Below are 27,182 nucleotides of genomic sequence, written 5' to 3'. Positions count from 1 at the left end.
GAAGGAAAACAGAAGGGTTTGGAGTGTACTTGGACTACAGCTCCCATCAGATAATATGCCCAAGAGTCAGGATTTTATTCCAACAACTTTCAAAGCAGACTTGCTTAAACTGGTGCCATGAGATGTGTACAGGACATGCTAGCTTGGAATTCTGGGAACTGTCGTTCTGACATAAATCAAATTTGTGATCCTGATTTAAAGAGGCAAAAAATCCCCAAATCTGGGCTAGATAAACAAATAGCAGTGTTTCTGGGGAGAGGAGGTGTTGTTCAGACTGTCAAAAGCAGTCTATTAGGGCTGGGGTCCCTAACCCCCAGTCCGTGGACTGGTACGGGCCGTAGCTTGCCAGCAACTGGGCCGCACAAACAAGCAAAGCCTCATCTGTGGGATGCAGGCAGCACACAAAACCACGCCCCCTCCGGTCCGCAGGAAAATCTCTCTCCACATAACCAGTCCCTGGTGCCCAAAAGGTTGGGGACCTCTGTATTAGGGTATCACAATTTATTTATTTATTCAATAAATGTATATGGCTGCCCATCTCATGTACATGACTCTGAACAGTTAACAGTTAAAAACAAATAGAAACAGAATAAGATACAACTGGTGTTTAAAAGCATACATCTTGTAATATCCACCTATTTTTCTATGCATGGACTAATATGTACCATAAGTGTATCAAAGTCACACCCATAACCCTGACAGACAGGGTTTGTGGTACAATGTTCTTTCAGCCTTCAGAAGCAACAAAGATTCTTATGCAACAAGACCTTTTTTTGTTCTTACCAAGAGGATCTTAGATAAATGTATGGCTATCAATAGTAAACTAACTTATTCAGAGTCAGTCTGAATATAAAGCAGGGGAGAATTTATCCCTTTGTGCCCCTTAGATACAGGGGAATACCAGCTCAAATACAATCATAGTCTGCATCAGTGGTGTATTTTTACAGGTCCATTTCCAAAATTCTAGTTTTTTCTTACTTTCTTTTCCCTTTCTTAGTGCTTTCATCCGGATGCTTTTCCCAGAAAAACTTGATTCAGATAAAAAAGGACGGCCCACTACAGCTGGATCCAAAATTAAGGTACATTTCCATTGGGTTAGAGCTTTTTTTTTTTAATTTGTTCCTCAACAGCTGATATTAGGAAGCAGCTACAGGCAATAAAAGCAATCTCTGTAGTTTGTCAATGATCAGGTTTAGTGGTTAAAGCAGGGGTCTTCAAACTTGGCCCTTTTATGACGTGGACTTCAACTCCCAGAATTCCTCAGCCAGGCACACTGGCTGAGGAATTCTGGGAGTTGAAGTCCACAAGTCATAAACGGGCCAAGTTTGAAGACCCCTGGGTTAAAGCATCAGGCTAGGAACTGAAGCAGTAGGTGTGAACTTAAATGGACTTCAGAAGATGATAGAGGACAGGAAGACCTGGAGGAACATTGTCCATGGGGTCGCGATGGGTCGGACACGACTTCGCAATTAACAACAACAACAACAACAACAACTGGGAGACTGTGAGTTCTAGTCCCACCTTAGGTCTGAAAGCCAGCTGGGTGTCTTTGGGGGAATCATTCCTCCTTAACCCAACCCACCTTGCAGGCTTGTTGTCATGGGAAAATAGGAAGAGGAAGGAATATGTGCACTGCCCTGACTAATTTATAAAAATAAAAAGGCAGGATAAACATAAGTATGTAAATAAATAAATAATAGAAGGAGTCCTAATACTATTATTACATCCCAAGGAAGGATCAGGTCACAACAACATTTCAAACTTCAGTGAGAAGATTTGACAGGGAGAATTCTAGAAGCCTCTTTTTTCCTTTGGAAAGTGTTTTATTTTTGGTGCTCTGGAACAGAACATGGTGGAATTTAAGTAACAGATTGGGTGACACCAAGAATCTTTAATCTCCCCAGAAACAGGCCAACGATCTTGTGAAAACGCTGATGAAATGCACACCTCATTACATCCGTTGCATTAAACCCAATGAGACGAAGAGGCCGCGAGACTGGGAAGAGAGTAGGTAAGAGAGAAGGAATTAACCAATGGTGCAAAAATCTCCATCAAAACCATGAACCAAAAGCAAAAGTTAATCTTCTTAAAGGGCATTTAAGATATTAACCACTCCTGTTACAGGTAATCCTTGTCCTATGGCCTTGCTGGGGCCAAAATTTCTATTGCTGAGCAAGATAGTAGTTAAGAGAGCTACACCTAATTTTACAGCCTTTTTTTGCAACTGTTGTTAAACAAATCACTATGTCATGGTTCCGACTAACGAAACACTTCAAAGAACTTCCAGCCATTGTTTATCCTCAAAAGTCTTTAATCGTGAAATAAAGCCTCGGCACAGCATGGTGGATGCCGAGAACTGAATTCCCTTCCTCTGAGCACATAATATTCAATCATAATTTCCCTCCTCTAATTTGCAGTCATAAATCACATTCTCCAATCAGTTTGAAGGGCAAAGTTTCCCTTCCTGTTCTGTAGCCCACGGTTTCTTATCTTAACTAATCCCCACACACATTCTTTCTCCTCTCCTCCCAGCATCATCTAATTTAACTCTAAAAGTACCACACAGCTTATAGAAAGAGTGTGTCATGCCTCCATCCGAGTCTGACTCTGAGGACGACATGGAGTTCTCTGTTGAGGCCCAGGAGGGGGTGTCTGTGGCTTTGGAGGACTGTGGGGAGGAGCAGGCTGAAGCAGGCCAGGGCCCTTCAAGTTTGGAACAGGGAAGGCGAAGTTCAGGCGAGGAGCAAGGCCCCTCCCCACCAGATCCCAAAGCAAGGAGAGCAGAGAGGAGGAGGAAACAACGGAGGCAGGCTCACTTGCTCGGGAGGAGAGCGTCACACCCCACTCCACAAGGCACACCTGGGGAGTAGGATTTAAGGAGACGCAATGGGGTGGGACATTTGCCGGGAACAAACATGAACTCTTGTGATAGTGTGCTCTTGTACCTGGACACTTTGTAGTTTGGACCAAATTTGCTTCCTGCTGATTTCTTCTTGCTGTCTGCAGTTTTGCAGTTTGCAGTTCACAGGCAAGCTAGGAGTTGAAAGGATTATACGTTTGCTTGTTATCTGTTTTACTTTAAAGAACCATGTAAACTTCCCTAACTGTTTTATTGAACTTGTGCCAGCATATGTGGGGGCTGTTGGGTGAACGTTGGCAGTGCTTAAAAAGACAATTGTTCTGACCAGCTAATTGCTTTGCCTCTGTTCGGGGCCCTGGGTCATCACAGAGTGGCGGCCTCTTCATATTTTGTCAAAGCAAGAACATCCAATGTTAGCAGCATTGACACGCTACAGTTGTTAAGTAAATCATGCAGTCGTTAAGTGAATCTGACTTGTCCCATTGACTTTGCTTGTCAGAAGCCAGATGGGAAGATCACAAATGGTGATCACATAACCCTGGGATGCTGCAATCCTTGTTTGCCCAGCATCCAAATTTTGATCACGTGACCATAGGGATAGTGCAGTGGTCATAAAGGTGAGGCTCAATTGTAAATCAGTTTTTTCCAGTGGTGGGATTCAAATATGTGAACAACTGGTTCTCTGTGTGGATGCCGCTTCCGGAAGTCCATTCTGAGCCTGGGCAACAAAAAATTAGCTACCGATGCAAACCGGCAGAATCCCACCACTGGTTTTTTCAGTGCTTTTGTAACTTTGAACAGTCTCTAAACAAAAGTTATAAGTTGAGGATTACCTGTACTTCCCTCATTATCAATTTTCATAAGACTAATGTCCTTGAGAGGTACATCTCCCTCCTATGTTACACATACATCTTGCAGGGTGAAGCACCAAGTGGAGTACCTGGGACTGAAGGAGAATATCCGAGTCCGTCGAGCTGGATTTGCATATCGCAGAGTCTTTCATAAATTCCTGCAAAGGTAAGAAGTTAGATTGCTGTTATCATGAATCTGGTGCTGTAGCTCCTTGCCTGAAAGACTGAGAGAGAGAAGATAGATAGATAGATAGATAGATAGATAGATAGATAGATAGATAGATAGATAGATAGATAGATAGGTAGGTAGGTAGGTAGGTAGGTAGGTAGGTAGGTAGGTAGGTAGGTAGGTAGGTAGGGTAGGGTTGGGTAGGATAGGATAGGATAGGATAGGATAGGATAGGATAGGATAGGATAGGATAGGATAGGATAGGATAGGATAGGTAGGCTAGAGAAGAGATGAGACGAGATTCAAATATTTAAGAGGCTGCCACAAAGAAGAGGGGTCAACATATTCTCCAAAGCACCAGAAGGCAAGACAAGAAGGAATAGATGGAAACTAACCAAAGAGAAAAGCAACCTCCAAGGTCCTTCCAACTATGATGATGATGATGATGATATGAGATGATTTATACAAACCCCCCCCCATTTCACAATATGACTTTGGCAGCTAACCAAATTTAAAATATCAATAAAATAAATACAGCAATCAAAAACAAGAAGCATAAAATGATATCTGAAAAAACATCAGTTCAACCAATACTTCATGCATTCAACTAACTACCCATGCTCAGAAAACAGCCAAGTCTTGAGGGCTTTTCCAAAGCACCAACTTAATCTTGGGTAGAATGGTCTTCCAAAGGGCTAATGCAGCCACACATTTCCTGGGTCCCACAAGATTCTGGGATCCAGAGCATCTCCCTTCTGCTGGACCTGATGGGACAGGTAGACATCATTGAAGAGAGGCAGTTCCTCAAATAACCTAGCTCAATGCCATGAAGGTCTTTATAGATGACGACCAGCACCACGAATTCCACTCTGAAACATAGTAGGAGCCAGTGCAGCTGACATAGCAAAGATGTAACATGGGTATGTCAACATATGTCCATAATTGTTTGTTACATTCTGAAATAATTGTAACAACAGAGTGTTCTCCAAGGGCAGGTCTATGTAGAGCATATTGCAGTAATCCACTTGGGAGGTGATCAAAGGATGAGTCACCATGTTTAGTGCCTCCTGGTTTAAGATGAGACACAACTGGCACACAACATGAAGTTGGGCAGAAGTTCTCCTGGCCACAGCTGCCACCTGCTCCTTCAACAGGAGCTGTGAGTCTAGGAGGACCCCTAAATTATGCACCAGTTTTGTCTGTAATAGCACAACCCTATCCAGAACTAAAGAGGGAAAATAAGTGGATGCAGGCAGCCCTAAAACCAAGAGTTACACAGTCTTACTATGATTGAGCTAATCCCTGTAGGATAGTGTGTGTTGACAGTCAACCTTTTGGCCAGGCTTAGCTGGGAGGAAAAAGAGACTCATTCATCAAATTCTTCACCTCTCCCAGGGGAACCGTGGACACCCTCCTATACTAATTCATTCCCACCTTCCCTCCAGATAATTATTTTTGTGAATGGCAGGAATGGATTATGGAATTTGGACTTTGGTCAATGGCCAGGAATGGATAATATAGAATTGACTGTTGTCAATGGCCAGGAATGGAGGTTTCCACTTTTTCTGAGATACTTAAATCCTTGGGTTGGGGGGAAAACAAGAGAAGAAAACCAGATTATTTTCTGAAAGAGAGGAAGTGGAATGGGGGAAGGAACAGCATTTTTTCAGCATTATATCTGCACAGATCACACACACAAAAATGAAATGGATCCTGCTGACCCTCAAGAAAACTGATTATGTTTATAGTCATGGACTCCTTGGATGTTATTTGGGGTTATTATCTGAGCACATACATGTGCTTCTTTTCTTAAGGTATGCCATCCTGACCCCAGAAACGTGGCCAAGGTGGCGAGGGGATGAACGCCAAGGAGTCCAGCACTTGTTAAGGTCTGTCAACATGGATGTGGATCAGTATCAGATGGGCCGCACAAAGATTTTTGTCAAGAATCCAGAGTCGGTAAGCTAGGCCACCTTAGCTTACCTCTTTTGAAAAACGAGGTTCTTTTGTTGATATTGTTGATGTCATGTAAAAAAATATAATCTAAAAACTGAATTACAAGACTGAGGGTAAAGAAGGCAACCTTGATGGAGATACGCAAGGCTCGGTGGGATTCTGCTGGTTTGCACCGGTTCAGCAGAACCAGTAGCTAAATTTTGCTGCATTCAGAAAACCGGCTGTCTTCCAGAAGTCCAGTCTAGGCCTCCCAGGTCTAGAACGGCCCGCCGGAAGTGCATAGATACCACTTCCGGAAGTCCGTTCTAAGCCTCAGAGGCCCAGGCCTCTATCGAATAAGAGAACTGGTTGTTCAGGTATTTGAATTCCACCACTGGCAATAAAGTGGCAAATGGCAAAGCATAAGTACCAATAACGGAGAATATTTGTATTCAGGGTTGAGGAACACAGGTGGTCCTCGACTTACGACCACAATTGAGCCCACAATTTACGTTGCTAAGTGAGATAGTTGTTAAGTGAATCTTGCCTTATTTTATGACCTTCCTTGCCACAATTGTTAAGTGAATCACTGCAGTTGTTAAGTTGGCAACAGGGTTGTTAAGTGAATCTGGCTTCCGCATTGACTTTGCTTGTCAGAAGGACGCAAAAGGGGATCCCATGACTCCAGGACACTGCAGCCGTCGTAAATATGAACCAGCTGCCAAGCGTCTGAATTTTGATCATGTGACCATGAGGATGCCACAGCGGTCATGTGAAAAACGACCCTAAGTCACTTTTTTCAATGATGTTGTAACTTCAAACGGTCACTAAATGAACCGTTGTAACGTGAGGACTATCTGTATTTGTAGCTCAGCACTGATGATGTTACTTAGTTTAGGCAATGAAGCATATTCAAGAAAACAACCAAGCTCAGAGAGCACCAAGGACCCCTCATATCCTAAGTCCACAACAGGTAGATAATACCGTATTTTCTGGCGTATAAGACGACTTGGCGTATAAGACGACCCCCAACTTCGGAGAAGATTTGCATGGTTTAGAAAGTCATCTTATACGCCGGAAAATACGGTATTTGGAAAGGGATTGCTAAGTCACATGTGAAGGGGAGGGGGTAGCACAACTCAGGGTGTAAGATTCTGTTATTATAGCCATTTCGATAAAAGTAGTTTTAGCCTTCCTGTGGGGTTGTGTTCTTGGTCTGGCCTACCCGGTGGGGCTGATAGGAGATTTTTAAAAGCATAACTGCAAGGGGGGGGGTTCCTCCTTCTCTTCTGCTTGCCTTCAAGTGATATTTTTCTTTCTGCTGCCAGCTCTTCCTCCTTGAGGAAATGCGGGAACGAAAGTTTGATGGGTACGCCCGGGTCATCCAGAAAGCGTGGCGCCATCACATCGCCATCAGGAAGTATGAGCAGATGCGAGAAGAAGGTAGGAAGGGCCCTTGTTTTCAGGACATGATGGTATCCACTAGTCAGGCCACACTTGCAATACTGTGTCCCATTCTGGTCACCGTGTTACAAAAAAAGATGCTGAGTCCCTAGAAAGTGTGCAGAGAAGAGCAACAAAGACGATAAAGAGTCTGGAGGTTAAATAGTATGATGAACGGTTGAGAAAGCTAGGTATGTCCAGCCCATTGAAGAGAAGGGTTACGGGGACATGGTAACTGTCTCCAATACTTGAGGGGCTGTCACAGAGAGGAGGGGGTTGACTTATTCTCTAAGGCACCAGAGGGCAGGATAAGAAGAAGTAATAATAATAATAATAATAATAATAATAATAATAATAATAATAATCCCCCAGTGAGGCACTACCTTGACGTGGTTGTGGGACTTGTGTACTCTGAGGAAGATGAGAGCTATGCCAGAGGTTCAACCATACTGGACAGGTCTCATCAGAGGAGTCAGACAAAGAGTGTCTCTCCCATAAAAAATATGGTGAGACGTAAATTGCAGAATGCCATACCGGCTCGGACGTCGCCCGGGTTAACAAGGTCCGCACTAGATATTGGAGTTCCTGGATATCTGGTGAAAAATGGGTTACAGGACTCAGGACTGTTGGCTGAGCAACCAGGGCCAGCAGCTGCAGAACTACTGGAAGAAAAGGTGTTTACCCGTCGCAGATACACAGTGATGGAAAACAAAGAAATAATGATCTGTTACTACAGATCAAGTCCAACAAGACGAGGATATCTAAAACGAATGCACCAGTTCTGGAAAGAACAACATCCAGAATCAGAAATAACAGAACAGAGACTAGCAGATCAACGCCGATTTATAACACGAAATAAAGTATTCACAGAAACAGAATTGGACGAACTGCAAAGGTTTACCCAGGGCAAAGAAATCAAAGCCTTACCAGAAGTAATTCAGAATGTAGAGGCAAACCAGGGGGAGTTGGCAATGAAGGAATCCAGCAGAGATATACAACTGTTCTCATTTGGAAACCAGGCACCTCCTCCTCAGGAAGAACAAAACCCTCTAACTAAAGAAATAAAAGAATTGAAACAAAGAATAACTGAGCATCTAGAACAGCACAAAAACAACAGAATAAGGCTGCCTGCATTGAAGTTTGTTCCAAAGAAACAGCTAGCACAAGCACTAAAAGATGCAAATACTGCAATATCAAGTATAAGCACCAATTCACTGCAAGAATCAAACCAACTAATGTACAGCACAGCTGCAGTTATAACAGAATATCTGGGATGCAAAATCAACAAAAAAAAACAAACAAACAAACAGTGCACCAGAGAAATGGAAGGTTAGACTAGAAAATAAGATCAGCAAGTTAAGATCACATGCAAGCAAGCTAGAACAGATGAAAGAAAAGAAGCTGAAGAACAAGAAGACCAAAGAATACCTAATCAAGAAATACCACTTAGAAACAAGGAAGATCAAGGAAGCACTGGAAATAATAAAGCAACAAATAACAGCTATAGCCAGGAAAATCAGTAGATATGAAGCTCGAATTGCAAACTATAGGCAGAACCTCCAATTTCAATCCAATCAGAAACGTTTCTACCAATCCATCAATGGAGAAACTGCAAGGAATCAGTCAGTACCTGACAAGGAAGAAACAGTGCAGTTCTGGAAGCAGATATGGGATAACCCAAAGAAATACAACAAGGATGCGGCTTGGTTAAAAGAGGTGGATGCAAATAAAACAGAAGTTGAAATGAAAGAACTAGTAATAACAACAAAAATGGTAGAAAAAAGAGCAAAGAAAATCAAAAATTGGTCAGCACCAGGTGAAGATGAACTACATGGGTTTTGGTTGAAACATCTAACTGTTATACACCCACTCATTGCCAAGCAGTTCAACAATATACTACAAGGAGGAGAAATTGAAAAGTGGCTAACAACTGGGAAAACCTACCTAATAATGAAAAACCAGCAAAAGGGGCAACACCAGGTAACTACAGGCCAATTACCTGCTTACCAACAACTTTCAAATTACTAACTGGTGTAGTAGCTGATGCAGTGCAACAGCATCTAGTTGAAAACAATCTCTTTCCACCTGAGCAGAAAGGAAACCGCCCCAATAGCAGAGGAACAAAAGATCAACTCCTAATAGACAAAATGATCTTGGAAAACTGCAAGAGAAGGAAGACCAACCTGAATGTGGCATGGATTGACTACAAAAAGGCATTTGACTCTCTGCCACATGATTGGATAATAAAGTGCCTAGAAATAACAGGAGTCAGTAGAAACATCAGAAAATTTGTGCAAAGATCGATGGCACAATGGAAGACACAGTTGCAGATCAATGGTGAGAGGCTGGGAGAGGTTAATATCAAGAGAGGAATATTTCAAGGAGATTCATTATCACCATTACTATTTGTTATTGCACTGTTTCCTTTGTCAACAATACTGAATAACTCAGGACATGGCTATCAAACATCAAAAACATCTGCCAGACTATCCCACCTCCTTTATATGGATGATCTGAAGCTGTATGGAAAAACATCATCTGAAATAGAATCGCTGCTCAACACTGTCCGTATATATAGCCAAGATATTGTAATGGAGTTTGGCTTGGACAAATGTGCCACACTTACTATCAAACAAGGAAAAATAGTGAAAACTGAAGGAATCAAGATGCCCCACGAAAATAACATTAAGAGTCTGGATGAGGAAGAGTACTACAAATACTTGGGTATCCTTCAAGCTGACAACATCAAGCACACTGAAGTCAAGAAAAAGATTAGAGGTGAATACATCAAGAGAGTGAAGAAGATCTTAAAATCCAAACTCAATGGAGGAAATACCATAAAGGCAATCAACACCTGGGCAATCCCAGTCATTAGGTACACAGCTGGAATAGTGGACTGGACTCAAGCAGAACTAAAAGCAATGGATAGGCAGACCAGAAAAATAATGACAATGAATCATGCCCTTCATCCACGCAGTGACATTGATAGACTTTATCTACCAAGGCAAATAGGTGGGCGTGGAATGCTACAAGTACATCAGATGGTTGAAGAAGAAAAAATGGCTTTGGAAGAATATCTGAAGAACAATGATGAAGATGCACTGAAATTAGTATATCAGGAAGGCTTACTAACTACTGGAGAGACCAAACTGGCCTACAAGAAAGACCAAATGAAGAACAGAATAGAGGCATGGGAAGACAAAGCACTACATGGCCAATACATGAAAAAAATAGCTGGGAAAGCAGATAATAATAAAACCTGGCAATGGCTAAGAGCAGGAAAATTGAAGAAAGAGACCGAGGGACTAATTCTGGCTGCACAAGACCAAGCCTTAAGGACAAATGCATACAAAGTCAAAATTGAGAAGACAGCAACAGACAGTAAGTGCCGCCTATGCAAAGAAGCTGAAGAAACAGTGGACCACTTGGTAAGCTGTTGCAAGAAGATTGCACAAACTGATTACAAGCAGCGGCATGACAAAGTAGCAACAATGGTGCATTGGAAGATCTGCAAAAAATATCATTTGCCTGTAAGCAAAAACTGGTGGGATCATAAAATAGAGAAAGTCATAGAAAATGATAAAATTAAACTGCTCTGGGACTTCAGAATTCAAACAGACAAGCACCTGCAACATAACACCCCAGACTTAACAATTGTCGATAAGAAAGACAAAAAAGTCTGGATAGTGGACGTGGCAGTGCCTGGAGATAGCAGAATAGAAGAGAAAGAACTGGAGAAGATAACAAAATACAAAGACCTACAAATAGAAATAGAAAGACTGTGGCAAAAGCAAGCAAGGGTAGTACCAATAGTCATAGGCTCCTTGGGTGCAATCCCAAAACAACTGGAGCACCACTTGAACACCATTGGCATTGACAAATTCGCTATTAGTCAATTGCAAAAGGCGGCCTTACTAGGAACTGCTTCCATCCTGCGACGATATCTGTAATACCATCAAACATCCACATCTGCCTATCCCAGGTCCTGGGTAAGGACTCGATAGGTAGACAAAATGCCAAATCCAGTCTGAACATCTGGCTGACTGTGCGATGATCCATAATAATAATAATAATAATAATAATAATAATAATAATAATAATAATAATAAAGTTAAAAGGGACCTTGGAGGTCATCGAGTCCAACCCACTGGTCAGGCAGGAAACCCTATACCATTTCGGACAAATGGCTGTCCAGTCTCTTCTTAAATTGTTCTAACTGTCAGGTAGTGCCCAGTGAGGCACTACCTTGACGTGGTTGTGGGGCTTGTGTACTCTGAGGAAGATGAGAGCTATGCTAGAGGTTCAACCATACTGGACAGGTCTCATCAGAGGAGTCAGACAAAGAGTGTCTCTCCCATAAAAAATATGGTGAGACGTAAATTTCAGAATGCCATACCGGCTCGGACGTCGCCCGGGTTAACAAGGTCCGCACTAGATATTGGAGTTCCTGGATATCTGGTGAAAAATGGGTTACAGGACTCAGGACTGTTGGCTGAGCAACCAGGGCCAGCAGCTGCAGAACTACTGGAAGAAAAGGTGTTTACCCGTCGCAGATACACAGTGATGGAAAACAAAGAAATAATGATCTGTTACTACAGATCAAGTCCAACAAGAAGAGGATATCTAAAACGAATGCACCAATTCTGGAAAGAACAACATCCAGAATCAGAAATAACAGAACAGAGACTAGCAGATCAACGCCGATTTATAACACGAAATAAAGTATTCACAGAAACAGAATTGGACGAACTGCAAAGGTTTACCCAGGGCAAAGAAATCAAAGCCTTACCAGAAGTAATTCAGAATGTAGAGGCAAACCAGGGGGAGTTGGCAGTGAAGGAATCTAGCAGAGATATACAACTGTTCTCATTTGGAAACCAGGCACCTCTACCTCAGGAAGAAAAAAACCCTCTAACTAAAGAAATAAAAGAATTGAAACAAAGAATAACTGAGCATCTAGAACAGCACAAAAACAACAGAATAAGGCTACCTGCATTGAAGCTTGTTCCAAAGAAACAGCTAGCACAAGCATTAAAAGATGCAAATATTGCAATATCAAGTATAAGCACCAATTCATTGCAAGAAACAAACCAACTAATGTACAGCACAGCTGCAGTTATAACAGAATACCTGGGATGCAAAATCAACAAAGAAGAAAAACAAACAAACAGTGCACCAGAAAAATGGAAGGTTAGACTAGAAAATAAGATCAGCAAGTTAAGATCACATGCAAGCAAGCTAGAACAGATGAAAGAAAAGAAGCTGAAGAACAAGAAGACCAAAGAATACCTAATCAAGAAATACCACTTAGAAACAAGGAAGATCAAGGAAGCACTGGAAATAATAAAGCAACAAATAACAGCTATAGCCAGGAAAATCAGTAGATATGAAGCTCGAATTGCAAACTATAGGCAGAACCTCCAATTTCAATTCAGAAACATTTCTACCAATCCAATCAATGAAGAAACTGCAAGGAATCAGTCAGTACCTGACAAGGAAGAAACAGTGCAGTTCTGGAAGCAGATATGGGATAACCCAAAGAAATACAACAAGGATGCGGCTTGGTTAAAAGAGGTGGATGCAAATAAAACAGAAGTTGAAATGAAAGAACTAGTAATAACAACAAAAATGGTAGAAAAAAGAGCAAAGAAAATCAAAAATTGGTCAGCACCAGGTGAAGATGAACTGCATGGGTTTTGGTTGAAACATCTAACTGTTATACACCCACTCATTGCCAAACAGTTCAACAATATACTACAAGGAGGAGAAATTGAAAAGTGGCTAACAACTGGGAAAACCTACCTAATAATGAAAAATCCAGCAAAAGGGGCAACACCAGGTAACTACAGGCCAATTACCTGCTTACCAACAACTTTCAAATTACTAACTGGTGTAGTAGCTGATGCAGTGCAACAGCATCTAGTTGAAAACAATCTCTTTCCACCTGAGCAGAAAGGAAACCGCCCCAACAGCAGAGGAACAAAAGATCAACTCCTAATAGACAAAATGATCTTGGAAAACTGCAAGAGAAGGAAGACCAACCTGAATGTGGCATGGATTGACTACAAAAAGGCATTTGACTCTCTGCCACATGATTGGATAATAAAGTGCCTAGAAATAACAGGAGTCAGTAGAAACATCAGAAAATTTGTGCAAAGATCGATGGCACAATGGAAGACACAGTTGCAGATCAATGGTGAGAGGCTGGGAGAGGTTAATATCAAGAGAGGAATATTTCAAGGAGATTCATTATCACCATTACTATTTGTTATTGCACTGTTTCCTCTGTCAACAATACTGAATAACTCAGGACATGGCTATCAAACATCAAAAACATCTGCCAGACTATCCCACCTCCTTTATATGGATGATCTGAAGCTGTATGGAAAAACATCATCTGAAATAGAATCGCTGCTCAACACTGTCCGTATATATAGCCAAGATATTGTAATGGAGTTTGGCTTGGACAAATGTGCCACACTTACTATCAAACAAGGAAAAATAATGAAAACTGAAGGAATCAAGATGCCCCACGAAAATAACATTAAGAGTCTGGATGAGGAAGAGTACTACAAATACTTGGTATCCTTCAAGCTGACAACATCAAGCACACTGAAGTCAAGAAAAAGATTAGAGGTGAATACATCAAGAGAGTGAAGAAGATCTTAAAATCCAAACTCAATGGAGGAAATACCATAAAGGCAATCAACACCTGGGCAATCCCAGTCATTAGGTACACAGCTGGAATAGTGGACTGGACTCAAGCAGAACTAAAAGCAATGGATAGGCAGACCAGAAAAATAATGACAATGAATCATGCCCTTCATCCACGCAGTGACATTGATAGACTTTATCTACCAAGGCAAATAGGTGGGCGTGGAATGCTACAAGTACATCAGATGGTTGAAGAAGAAAAAATGGCTTTGGAAGAATATCTGAAGAACAATGATGAAGATGCACTGAAATTAGTATATCAGGAAGGCTTACTAACTACTGGAGAGACCAAACTGGCCTACAAGAAAGACCAAATGAAGAACAGAATAGAGGCATGGGAAGACAAAGCACTACATGGCCAATACATGAAAAAAATAGCTGGGAAAGCAGATAATAATAAAACCTGGCAATGGCTAAGAGCAGGAAAATTGAAGAAAGAGACCGAGGGATTAATTCTGGCTGCACAAGACCAAGCTTTAAGGACAAATGCATACAAAGTCAAAATTGAGAAGACAGCAACAGACAGTAAGTGCCGACTATGCAAAGAAGCTGAAGAAACAGTGGACCACTTGGTAAGCTGTTGCAAGAAGATTGCACAAACTGATTACAAGCAGCGGCATGACAAAGTAGCAACAATGGTGCATTGGAAGATCTGCAAAAAATATCATTTGCCTGTAAGCAAAAACTGGTGGGATCATAAATAGAGAAAGTCATAGAAAATGATAAAATTAAACTGCTCTGGGACTTCAGAATTCAAACAGACAAGCACCTGCAACATACCACCCCAGACTTAACAATTGTCAATAAGAAAGAAAAAAAAGTCTGGATAGTGGACGTGGCAGTGCCTGGAGATAGCAGAATAGAAGAGAAAGAACTGGAGAAGATAACAAAATACAAAGACCTACAAATAGAAATAGAAAGACTGTGGCAAAAGCAAGCAAGGGTAGTACCAATAGTCATAGGCTCCTTGGGCGCAATCCCAAAACAACTGGAGCACCACTTGACCACCATTGGCATTGACAAATTTGCTATTAGTCAATTGCAAAAGGCGGCCTTACTAGGAACTGCTTCCATCCTGCGACGATATCTGTAATACCATCAAACATCCACATCTGCTATCCCAGGTCCTGGGTAAGGACTCGATAGGTAGACAAAATGCCAAATCCAGTCTGAACATCTGGCTGACTGTGCGATGATCGATAATAATAAAGTTAAAAGGGACCTTGGAGGTCATCGAGTCCAACCCACTGGTCAGGCAGGAAACCCTATACCATTTCGGACAAATGGCTGTCCAGTCTCTTCTTAAAAACCTCCAGTGTTGAAGCATTCACAGCTTCTGGAGGCAGGTTGTTCCACTGATTAATTGTTCTAACTGTCAGGAAGTTTCTCCTTAGTTCTAGGTTGCTTCTCTCCTTGATTAGTTTCCATCTGTTGCTTCTTGTCCTGCCTTCAGGCACTTTGGAGAATAGCTTTACTCGAGTGGAAGCTTGTAAAATTGAGATCCCACCTAGAAATAAGAAGAACTTTCCGACAGTGTACCATCATTGGAGATTTTCAGAAATAGACTGGACAACCATTTGACCAAGATGGTATAAGGTGCCTGCCTTGAGTAAGGGGGTTGGACTAGAAGACCTCCAAGTCACTTCTAGCCCTATGATTCTACGTTGGATAGTAACTGCAAGTGAGATTCAAAGCGGTTTAAAACAAATATTTATTTCTTTTTCACATTTTTAAACTGCACATCTCCCCCACGTTTATAATCAATAACATTATTCTCAGTCTTAACGATCTGCACAGAACTTATCAAAGTCTACTGCACTTCACTCTTTGCTCTTCCCCGGTTCTCTCTTCTTCATCAAGCGTCCCATATCCTGTACAACTTCAAAGAGAGACGACGGAACAGCATCAACCGGAATTTCGTGGGGGATTATCTGGGCATGGAAGACAAACCAGAACTACGCCAGTTTTTGGGCAAAAGGGAGAGAATCGATTTTGCTGATTCAGTCACCAAGTACGACAGGCGGTTTAAGGTAAGATGGAGCTTAGCTTCCACCGTGAGGGGAAGAGCCAAAAACTACGACCTCTTTTTCCGAAAACCTGGAAGAATTCTTGGCATTTGTCAAACCGTTTTAAAATGTTGAAACAGCTTCACAGATTTTTTTGGAGAGTGTGTGTCAGGGCTGCCCCTCAATCGGTCCCTAGGAAAGAAAACCCTTGACTCCATAGAGTCAGAGAAAAAGGCATTTTTACTAGGAAAAAACTGATTGCAGCAAAAACCAGGCAAGGTCTGAAGTAAACACAAGCGAAAAGACAAATTGAAAATAATCCCAGAGCCCACCCCTCTGTAGCCAGGCAACCAGAGTCCAATCGTTGGCTAGGAGGATGTTTTGGGAACGTCTCCAATCCAGGTGCACCGGTCCTCCTTCGTGCTTGCCTTTCCCAGGACAGTTGGCCTTGAAGATGTCAAACAACCCAAGCTGAGCCCAGGCCTCCCCATCGCTTCTCAGATATTCCAGTCTCACACCTCCTACATCAGTGATGGCGAACCTTTTAGAGATCGGGTGCCCCAAAACCACCACCACCCGCCCCCGCTCTGCCTCCCGCCCTGCCTGCTCCACCCACACCCACTCCCTGCCCCACCCGCCTGCAGGGCCACGCATCGCCTCCATGGCCTGCTGCAGCAGATTGCCAGGCAGTCCTGCAGCACCATGGCAGCCACACCCCACAGCATCATCTGCACACTATGGGGTGTGAGGGCGGAGTCTTGTCCCTGTTGCCCGGGGGCGACTCTGCTCCAGAGGGGCTGCTGGTGAGGAGGGGAGGCGTGGGGGGAGGCGGGGCTGGAGCAACAGCATGCATGCCCACAGAGAGGGCTCCGAGTGCTGCCTCTGGCACCTGTGCTATAGGTTCGCCATCACTGTCCTGCATGCTTCCTCCCCCCCCCCCATACCAATGGTGGGATTCAAATATGTGAACAACCGGTTCTCTGTATGGATGCTGCTTCCGGAAGTCCGTTCTGGGCCTGGGCAACAAAAAATTAGCTGCCGGTTCTGCCGAACTGGTGCGAACAAGCTGAATTCCACCACTGCCAAATACCCATTGCTTCCCCCCCCCCCATTTCCATGGAAGTTGGCAGCAAGCGTGAAGGGCAGCGAAGAGGGCCAGGATGACAGTATGGTTTACTCAAGTTCAAGTGGTTATTATATTTTATGCTTGTATTAGTACTAAAGAAAGTCTGAAGCTATTTTGTTTCTATACTGGCAGTTCTCAGTTCTTATGAGCACAACCGAGCCTCAGATTTCCATTTAAGCAAGGCAGTTGTTGAGTTTTGCCCATTTTAATGGCCTTTTTTTCCACAGTTGTTAAGTAAATCACTACAGTTGTTGACTGAATCATGCAATCATTAAGGAAATCTGGCTTCGCCCGTTGACTTTGCTTGTCGGAAGCCAGATCACATGACCTCAGGACACTGCAACTGTCATAGATACATGCCAGTTGCCAAATGTTCAAATTTTGATCACGTGACCGTGGGGATGCTGCAACGGTCATAAGTGTGAAAACCCGTCCCAAGTCAATTTTTTTTAGTGCTGTTGTAACTTCAAACTGTCACTAAACGAATGGTTGTAAGTTGAGGATTACCTGTACTGTCTTTTTCCTTCTTGTCTGCACCCCCTAATTTTGCTTTTTCCTTCCTTTCCCTTTTTTTCCCTTGAAACCGTTTTCTCTGGTTCGGTTGTGTTTTATATTTTTTTGAAATTTGGTAGTCGTAAAATAACAAAAAACAAAGGGATTTTTTTCAGCAGATTAACCACTTGTAAAGAGTTCACACATCTTGCCATCTGCCTCTTATTTTTCCATCTGCTCAGCCCATCAAGCGGGACTTAATCTTAACACCCAAACACCTGTATCTGATTGGCCGAGAGAAGGTGAAAAAGGGTCCTGAGAAAGGGCAGATCCAGGAGGTGCTAAAGAAGAAAGTGGAGGTCCAAAGAGTGAATCGAGTATCTCTCAGGTAAGCTGCGTTCCCATCCTGTAAAAAGCCACAAGGCCACAGCATCAAGCGGCTTTTGTTAAAAGACAAAAAGATCCAAAAAGATCTTGACAGACTTGAACAATGGGCCCTATCCAACAAAATGAGTTTCAGTGTGGAGAAAAGCAAAGTTTTACATTTAGGCAGGAAAATCCAAAGGTATGAGTACAGATTAGGCGAAACCTGGCTCAAAAACAGTAACTGTGAGAAAGACCTTGGAGTGCTAGTGGAAGCATGAGCCAGCCATATGATACAGCAGCCAAAAAAGTTAATACAATGCTTGGTTGTACAAACAGAGGCATAGAATCAAAATCATGTGAAGTATTAGTACCGCTTTATAAATTGTTAGTAAGACCCCACCTGGAATACTGCATCCAGTTTTGGTCACATTACAAAAAAGAGGTTGAGACTTTGGAAAAAGTGCCAAGAAAAGCAACTAAGATGATTAGGGACCTGGAAACAAAAACATATGAAGAACAGTTGCAGGAATTAGGTATGACCAGTCTAGAGAAAAGAAGAACTAGGGGTGACGTGATAGCAGTATTCCAGTATTTGAAGAGCTGCCACAAAGAAGAGGGGATCAACTTATTTTCCAAAGCACCAGAAGGCAAGACAAGAAGTAATGGATGGAAACTAATCAAGGAGAGAAGCAACCTGGAATTAAGGAGAAACTTCCTAACAGTGAGGGCAATTAACTAGTGGAACAGCTTGCCTTCAGAAGTTGTGGGTGCTTGCCTTCAGAAATTGCGTCTGAAATGGTATAGGGCAGGGGTGTCAAATTCACCGCGTCACGTGACATGTCGCAACTTATCCCAACTTTTTTCCCCTTGCTGGAGCTGGGGTGGGTGCGGCTTCTGTGTGACACATCCAGCCTGTGGGCTGGCAATTTGACACCCTGATAGGTGGTGTGGCGAACCTATGGCACGGGTGCCAGAGGTGGCACTCAGAACCCTCTCTGTGGGCACGCATACCGTCGCCCCAGTCCTAGGCCTTCAGCTGGGTTTTATAAAACCTTTTCGTTTTAGGCCTCCACTGCCGTGTGCAAAAAAAAAAAAAGATTCAATCAATCACTCAATTTCAACTTCTCGCAGGAAAAAAAAAGATCTTGCAAAGTTGGAATTGACTGATTGAACTTTTTAGTCCCACCCAGTCTGCCGTTACCACGGCAGCCATGCCTACCCAATAGGCCACACCCCTCCAATTGGCCACACCCAGCCAATGGGCCACGCCCACCCGGCACCCGATGATGCATAAGTGGGTTTTGGGTTGCAGTTTGGGCACTCGGTCTCTAAAAGATTCGCCATCACTGATATAGGGTCTCCTGCTTGAGCAGGGGGGTTGGACTAGAAGACCTCCAAGGTCCCCTCCAGCCTTATTCTGATTGATTGAAGAAGCCCCAGCAGGTATGTTTTAAAAGGTCATGTGGTTGAAATCCTGAATGTAACACATATGGAAAAGCTTGAGTCATGTGCTCACAGCCACTATTTTGACTTTTACAATGCCCTTATGGACATCTCTAGGCTCCCGCCATTCTTATGTTGGAGAAAAAGCTATCCATCTAACCCTCCAACACGCTCCTAAATTGTGGACAGTGACATTGAGGATACTGTAAGGAAGGAAAGGACACAACTGGCACAACAGCTGTTTCTGGTCACAGCTGTCCCTGCTCATTGAACAGAAGCCTTGAGTGCAGAAAGACCACCCCCCATCTTGCACTCACCCTTGAATGGGGAAATGCCACCCGCATCCAAGGTCAAAATTGAAATTTATTTCCTGTTGCAGCTCTTTTGTTGGTATTTCCCCCCCCCACTTATTGCCAAGTTCAAAGGCTCAACTGCTTCTTCCAGACTCTAAGAGCTGTGATCAGTGGTGGGATTCAGCCGGTTCGCACCAGTTTGGCAGAACCGGTAGCTAATTTTTTGTTGCTCAGGCCCAGAACGGACTTCCGGAAGCGGCATCCACACAGAGAACTGTTTGTTCACCTATTTGAATCCCACCATTGTCAGCGATGCATAATTGGGCCAGAAAGACTAAAAAAAACTTTGTCTTAAGAGCTTGAAGAAAAGGGATTTTTGCTGTTGTTGGTCCTTGCAAGCCAAACCTCTCTGGCTGAAGTCCCTCTTTGGCACAAGCGTTATTCAGGGCTCCTGGGGCTCAAAGGAATCTGTCCTACTTTTCAGAGAGCTGACATTATTTCTTCTTCCTCCTCCTCCTCCTCCTCCTCCTCCTCCTCCTCCTCCTCCTCCTCCTCCTCCTCCTCCTCCTCCTCCTCCTCCTCTTCTTCTTCTTCTTCTTCTTCTTCTTCTTCTTCCTCTTCGCCTTCTTCCTCTTCTTCTTCTTCCTCTTCCTCTTCCTCCTCTTCTTCTTCTTCTTCTTCTTCTTCTTCTTCTTCTTCTTCTTCTTCTTCTTCTTCTTCTTCTTCTTCTTCTTCTTCTTCTTCTTCTCCTCCTCCTCCTCCTCCTCCTCCTCCTCCTCCTCCTCCTGCTGGCTCTTTATTTCTGGGTCTCCCCAGCACGAAACAGGACGATTTTTTCATCTTGCACGAAGCCGAGGCGGATACATTCCTGGAATCCATCTTCAAGACAGAAGTCATTAGCCTGCTGTGCAAACGCTACGAAGAAGCCACTCGAGGAAAGCTCCAACTCCATTTCAGTGACACGTGAGCAGACCAAGGGGGGGAGGTGGGTTGGCTGGAAACCTAATTTATTTGCCAAAGGTCGCTCAGAGAAAAACCAGTTCCCTGCCTTGACAATGGGGAAACAATTTAAAACCTCCCTCAGCTTCTCAGCCACTGCCGTTTCCCACAGCAACCATCAGCCGGAAGTATGCTTGCTAGTCCCCCCCCCCTTTTTTTCTGCTATTGTCTTAGCAGCTACGGATTCATCGGACTTCAGGTTTTGCTGAAAACAATTGTATGCGTAGAAATCATAGCAATCGGATTGGAAGTAAAAAGCCCCCCCCCCGAGTATCAGGCCCCAAACCAAGAACGACATGTGTTTATTCTTCCAATCTGAGCTCTTTATTATTTTTATACCTATAGGCAAAATCTTGCCAGACTGCGGACATCATTATCTGCATCTGCAATTTACTCTGTGACTTATTAGGGAGGGGCTGACTTCACCATCTTTGTCTCACGCATACAGGTAGTCCTCAATTTATTTGTTCAGTGACCATTCAAAGTTGCAATGGCACTGAAAAAAGAGACGTATGATCGTTTTCCACACTTACGCCCAGTGGTGGGATTCATATATGTGTGGATGCCACTCTCGGAAGTCCATTCTGGGACTGGGCAATAAAAAATTAGCTACCGATTCTGCCGAAGTGGTGCGAACCGGCTGAATCCCACCACTGATTACGCCCATTGGAGCAACCCCGTGGTCACGTGTTCAAAATTTCGAGGCTTGGAAACTGGCATGTACTTACGACAGGTGCGGGGTCCAGGGATCACCAGATTGCCTTTTGCGACCTTCTGACAAGCAAAGTCAGTGAGGAAGCCAGGTTCACTTAGCAACCAAGTTACTAACTTGACAGCTGCCGTGATTCCCTTAACAACGATGGCAAGAAAGGTCGTAAAATGGGACAAAACACAGTTAACCACTGTCTTGTTTAAGAGTAGAAATTTTGGGACAATTGTGGTTGTAAGTCGAGGACTTACCTATATAATATCCAGACTGTGAACAAAAGTACAGGTGCCTCTAGAGCAGGGGTTCTCAACCTTGGCAACTTTAAGACTTGTGGACTTCAACTCCCAGAATTCCTCAGCCAGCAACGCTAGAAGTTTTTAAGAAGAGACTAGACAATCATTTATCTGAAATGGTACTATAGGGTTTCCTGCCTAAGCAGGGGGTTGGACTAGATGACCTCCAAGGTCCCTTCCAACATCATCATCATCATCATCATCATCATTATTATTATTATTATTATTATTATTATTATTATTATTATTATTATTATTACTATTATTATTATTATTATTATTACAGGTAATCCTTGACCTACAATCCCAATTTAGCCCCAAATTTCCATTACTAAACCAGAGAGTTGTTAAGTGAGTTTTCCCTTATTTTATGACCTTCCTTGCTACATTTATTAAGCAGATCACTGCAGTTGTTAGATAATCAGGGGACTGGAGGCTAAAACATATAAAGAACGGTTGCTGGAACTGGGTATGTCTAGTTTAATGAAGAGAAGGACGAGGGGGGACATGATAGCAGTGTTCCAATATCTCAGGGGCTGCCACAAAGAAGAGGGAGTCAAGCTATTCTCCAAAGCGCCTGAAGGCAGGACAAGAAGCAACGGATGGAAACTAACCAAGGAGAGAAGCAACCTAGAACGAAGGAAAAAGTACCTGACAGTTAGAACAATTAACCAATGGAACAACCTGCCTCCAGAAGCCGTGAATCCATCAACACTGGAAGTTTTTAAGAAGAGACTGGACAGCCATTTGTCTGAAATGATATAGGGTTTCCTGCCTGAGCAGGGGGTTGGACTAGATGACCTCCAAGGTCCCTTCCAACTTTATCATTATATATATATATATATATATATATATATATATATATATATATATATATATATATATATATATATATATAGTAATCCAGTTGTAATGTGAATTTGGCTTCGCCATTGACTTTGTTTGTCAGAAGGTCACAAAAGGGATCCGATGCCCCTGGGACACTGTGACCCTCATAAATACAGGCTAGCTGCCAAGCCTGCCAATTTTGATGAACAATGGTCATAAATCCCTTTTTTCAATACAGTTGTAACTTCAAACGGTCTTTAAATGAATGGTGGTAAGTTGAGGACTTAAATAAATAATATATAAATAATAGTATAGAAATTGTAGTATATAATAATAGTATATAAATAATCTTGACTGCTGACCACTGATGGCCAACTCATCCATAAATGTGTGTAATCTCCTTTTCAAGCTGTCTTTTTGTGTCCCTCGCCATCTCTAGTGACAGGGGCTTAATTCTGATTTGCATAATAAAGTCATTCTTTTTTCTTTTTTTTTTTTTTTTGCTGTCCTCGAAGTCCATCCTATCGATGGGCAAAACGGTGCTTTGGTCCATTTTGGCTCCCCTGGATGAATCACCAGAGGGCTCTCAGTCAACTCCCAAGTGTAGGATTTGAAGGGTTGGAGGCTGGAGGTGGCCCCAACCCCATTTTAAGACCAAGGCAAACCTTAAAATTGTTATAACCTGGATTGTCTCCCTCTTTCTTCATTTCAGACTACAATTCCGTGTGAAGAAGGAAGGCTGGGGCGGAGGAGGAACCCGGACGGTGACTTTTATGAATGGTCCAGGCAACGTGGCTCTTCTCAAATCGTCGGGAAAAAATCTTTGTGTCAGCATCGGGAGCGGGCTGCCTAGAAATTCCAGTAAGTGTCAGGCTTATGGGTCTTGTCTGAGAGGCCAACAGGAGGGGGCCAATTCCGAGGTTGAAGGAACCTGGTCAGCTGAATCCTTCCTGGCACTGTTCCAGCATCAATAAGGCCTTGGTTTGACTGAAGGTGAGGCAAGAGAAGCTGAGGTTTCAAAGCTTCAGATTTTTCCGGCTGTCCATAGTCAGGCAGGTCCAGTTGCTCTTAATTATTCTTTGCCTGATTTTGCATGCCGCTAACCAAATCCTGGCAACCTTCTGTGTTATTTCAGGCGTGATGTCGGGAAATAGAAATCGCTTATACTGTTGATCCTGTTTTGCTAGTCAGGAGTCAGGTAATTAGATCATTTCGAGGTTTTGTACAATACTGGCAATACAAAAGAAGAAGGTTTGTGCTGAAGTGCCGAAGGGAGAGGGTTACATCAGGCTAAAGACCAGAGTTATGTGTTTTGTTTTTGCCCTCTTGCCCAATATATCAATCTGGGCAAGTGATTTTTTCCGTCATCAATTCTCTTTATGTACATTGTTTGAAGGCATTTTTGTGCAGAGAGTTTTCAAAAGTATGTTGCTTTTTGTGTTGGGAAAAGACGCCGCAAAACAAAAATTAAACTTGTTGTTGTTAGTTGCGAAGTCGTTCTGACCCATTGCAACTCCATGGACAATGTTCCTCCAGGCCTTCCTGTCCTCTACCATCTTCTGGAATCCATTTAAGCTCACGCCTACTGCTTCAGTGACTCCATCCAGCCACCTTCTTCTCTGTCGTCCTCTTCTTCTTCTATTGCCCTCAATCTTTCCCAGCATGAGGCTCTTCTCCAGTGAGTCCTTCCTTCTCATTAGGTGGCCAAAGTACTTGAGTTTCAACTTCAGGATCTGGCCTTCTAAAGAGCAGTCAGGGTTGATCTCCTCTAGGACTGACCGTTTGGATCGCCTTGCAGTCCAGGGGACTCACAGGAGTCTTCTCCAGCACCATAGTTCAAAGGCCTCAGTTCTTTGGTGCTCAGCCTTTCTTATGGTCCAACTTTCACAGCCGTACGTTACAACTGTTTTTCCCTTGACTATACATGCTTTTGTTGCAGGGTGATGTCTCTGCTTCTTAGTATGCTGTCTAGATTTGCCATAGCTTTCCTCCCCAGGAGCCAGCATCTTTTAATTTAAAACTAGCATAAGTTAATTTTGGCTCATAAATGTGTCCCAAAAGGGCAGATAGATAAATATTGATTTAGCTTTGATAACATCTCTCCCGTCCTAGTTTAGGCTTTTAAAGAGCAACACACAGAGAAAATCTATTCATTAAAATGCCTATATATAGATAAATATATAATTGCTTTCCAAGTTGGCATTAAAACAACAGTAGTGTTCATGTTAGCCAAACTTTGGAGTGGGAAAGATTTCTTCCTTCCGTTCTGTTTTGAACAGGCAGAAAGAAGGTTTCTCTCCTTTGATATTTATTTTTTATGTATCCTTGACTTACAACAATTCATTTAGGGATGATTTGAAGTTGCAATGGCACCAAAAGAGTGACTTATGACAGTTTTTTACACATGACCATTGCAGCATCTTCAGGGTCGCCTCATCAAAATTTAGACACTTGGCAACTGACCCACATTTATGATGGTTGCAGTGTCCCTGGGGGTCACATGATCCACTTTTGCAAACTTCTGACAAGCAAAGTCATCAATTCACTGGAGTATAGGTAGTCCTCGACTTACAACCATTCATTTAGTGACCATTCAAAGTTACAATGAAAAAAGAGACTTATGACCATTTTTCTGACTTACGACCATTGAAGCATCCCTGTGGCCACGTAATCGAAACTCAGATGCTTGGCAAGTGGTTCACGCTTATGACGGTTGCAGTGTCCCGGGGTCATGTGATCCCCTTTTGTGGCAAGCAAAATCAATGGGGAAGCCAGATTCACTTGACAACTGTGTTACTAACAACAACTGCAGTGATTCACTTAATAACTGTGGCAAGAAAGGTCGTCAAATGGGGCAACTTAAATGTCTCACTTAACAACAGAAATGTTGGGCTCAATTGTGGTCGTAAGTTGAGGACTACCTGTATTTGGCTTATATGGCCACCCATCCTCAAGCAATGCTTCTGGAAAGTGTATAACTATTCAAACAATACAATTAAACCAACAATCCAGCTAACTATTGTACATTAAATCCAAAAAGGTGAAATTGTGTAATGAAGGGGAGGGAGTGTGCGCTCCTTGTCAGTTCTGTTATGAGCAGAAATAATTACAGACAGATGGTCTCATAAATAGTCTAGACCAGGGCTGAGGAATCTTGGCTCTTTTATGACTCATGGACTTTAACTCCCAGAATTCCTGAGCCAGCATGGCTCAGCTTGGAAACCTTTCCCTTTCCCCTCAGCATGGCTGGCTTAGGAATTCTGGGAGTTGAAGTCCATGAGTCAGAAAAGAGCCAAGGTTGCCTACCCCTGGTCTAGTCCTATGGTTACATATGTCTTTAGAGATACTGGTAGTCCTCAACTTACAACCACTCATTTAACGAGCATTCAAAGTTACAACAGCACTGAAAAAGTGACTTATAACCAGTCTTCACATTGTACAATTGTCGCAGCGTCCCCATGGTCACATGATCAAAATTATATGCTTACATGTATTTATGACAATTGCAGTGCCCCCGAGCCATGTGGGGGGGAGCATGACCATCCCAGCCAGCTTCCAACAAGCAAAGTCAATGGGAGAAATCCAGATTTGCTTAACAACCACGTGGTTTTACTTAGCAGTTGCAGGGATTCTCTTAACAACCGTGGCAAAAAAAGACCTTAAAATCGGAGGCAACTCACTTAAACACCACCTTGCTCAGCAGCGGAAATTCTGCTGCTAATTGTGGCTATAAGTTGAGGATTACCTGGGTACATAAAGGTAGTCCTCAGCTTACAACCACAATGGAGCCCAACGTTGCTAAGTGAAACATTTCTTCAGTGAGTTTTGCCCCATTTTACGACTTTTCTTGCCACAGTCGTGAAGTGAAGCTCTGAAATTGTTAAGTTAGTCACCTGGTTGTTAAGTGAATCTGGCTTCCCCATTGACTTTGCTGGTCAGAAGTTTGCAAAAGGGGATCACATGACCCCGGGACACTGCAGCCATCATAAATATGAACCAGTTGCCAATTTTGATCACATGACCACAGGAATGCTGCAGTGATCATGAGTGTGAAAAATGGTCATAAAGTCACTTTTTTCAACCACATTGTAACTTTGAACAGTCACTAAGTGAACTGTTGTAAATCGAGGACTACCCGTACTTGAAAAAGTTTTTTCACTGTTGGCCTCAAATCACTGGTGGCCCATGGAGAAATCCATGCTTCTGCAGAGGCAGTATTTGTTTGGGCACTCAAAGGTTAACTCCAGGTAAAATAAATGCTGTCAGAGAACTTCCACCTTCAACCCTTCCTTCCTTCCTGTTTTTTTCTCATCCTATAGAGCCCACCAGGAAAGGAATCCAGCAAAGCAGAGGCCGTCCTCCCAAGCACCCACCACCATCCCGAGCTGCTCCAGCGATTCCAAGAGGTAGGAAGTCTGTGCTCAGCTTCTAAGACTATTGTGAGAGCGTTAGACAGGAGAGAAGTAAGGAGAACGTTTGAGGGCCTGGCTGAGGAACGAATGAAAACGTGATCTAGCCAGGAATGGAAAACCTGTGGCCCGGGAGTCCCCAATGCGGTCTCACTAATATACAGAAGCAAATCGCTGACTTAGGGTAGTAGGCTTCCTTTTTTGTTGTTGTTGAAAATAATAAATAAAAATAGGTGTTTGAATCTA

At 42.9% G+C, this 27,182-nt stretch overlaps 1 protein-coding gene across 1 annotated transcript in view; it reads left to right on the top strand.

Moving 5' to 3' along the window:
* MYO1F (myosin IF) overlaps nucleotides 1–27,182 on the top strand; it is an 87,969-nt gene that overhangs the window by 53,713 nt on the left and 7,074 nt on the right. Inside the window, exons 16-25 of the mRNA XM_039328468.1 lie at nucleotides 998–1,079; nucleotides 1,905–2,011; nucleotides 3,779–3,877; nucleotides 5,695–5,839; nucleotides 7,144–7,258; nucleotides 15,833–16,002; nucleotides 17,839–17,984; nucleotides 20,515–20,661; nucleotides 23,240–23,388; nucleotides 26,847–26,933. Of these exons, the coding sequence (XP_039184402.1) occupies nucleotides 998–1,079; nucleotides 1,905–2,011; nucleotides 3,779–3,877; nucleotides 5,695–5,839; nucleotides 7,144–7,258; nucleotides 15,833–16,002; nucleotides 17,839–17,984; nucleotides 20,515–20,661; nucleotides 23,240–23,388; nucleotides 26,847–26,933 (1,247 nt within the window). The remainder of the gene's footprint in view (nucleotides 1–997; nucleotides 1,080–1,904; nucleotides 2,012–3,778; nucleotides 3,878–5,694; nucleotides 5,840–7,143; nucleotides 7,259–15,832; nucleotides 16,003–17,838; nucleotides 17,985–20,514; nucleotides 20,662–23,239; nucleotides 23,389–26,846; nucleotides 26,934–27,182) is intronic.

This window comes from Crotalus tigris, unplaced genomic scaffold (assembly GCF_016545835.1).
Source record: "Crotalus tigris isolate CLP2741 ecotype Arizona unplaced genomic scaffold, ASM1654583v1 scf7180000024379.1109085, whole genome shotgun sequence".
Lineage (NCBI taxonomy): Eukaryota > Metazoa > Chordata > Lepidosauria > Squamata > Viperidae > Crotalus > Crotalus tigris.
Note: the sequence above shows the minus strand (reverse complement) of the source record. Positions and strands in the feature narration are given on the sequence as shown.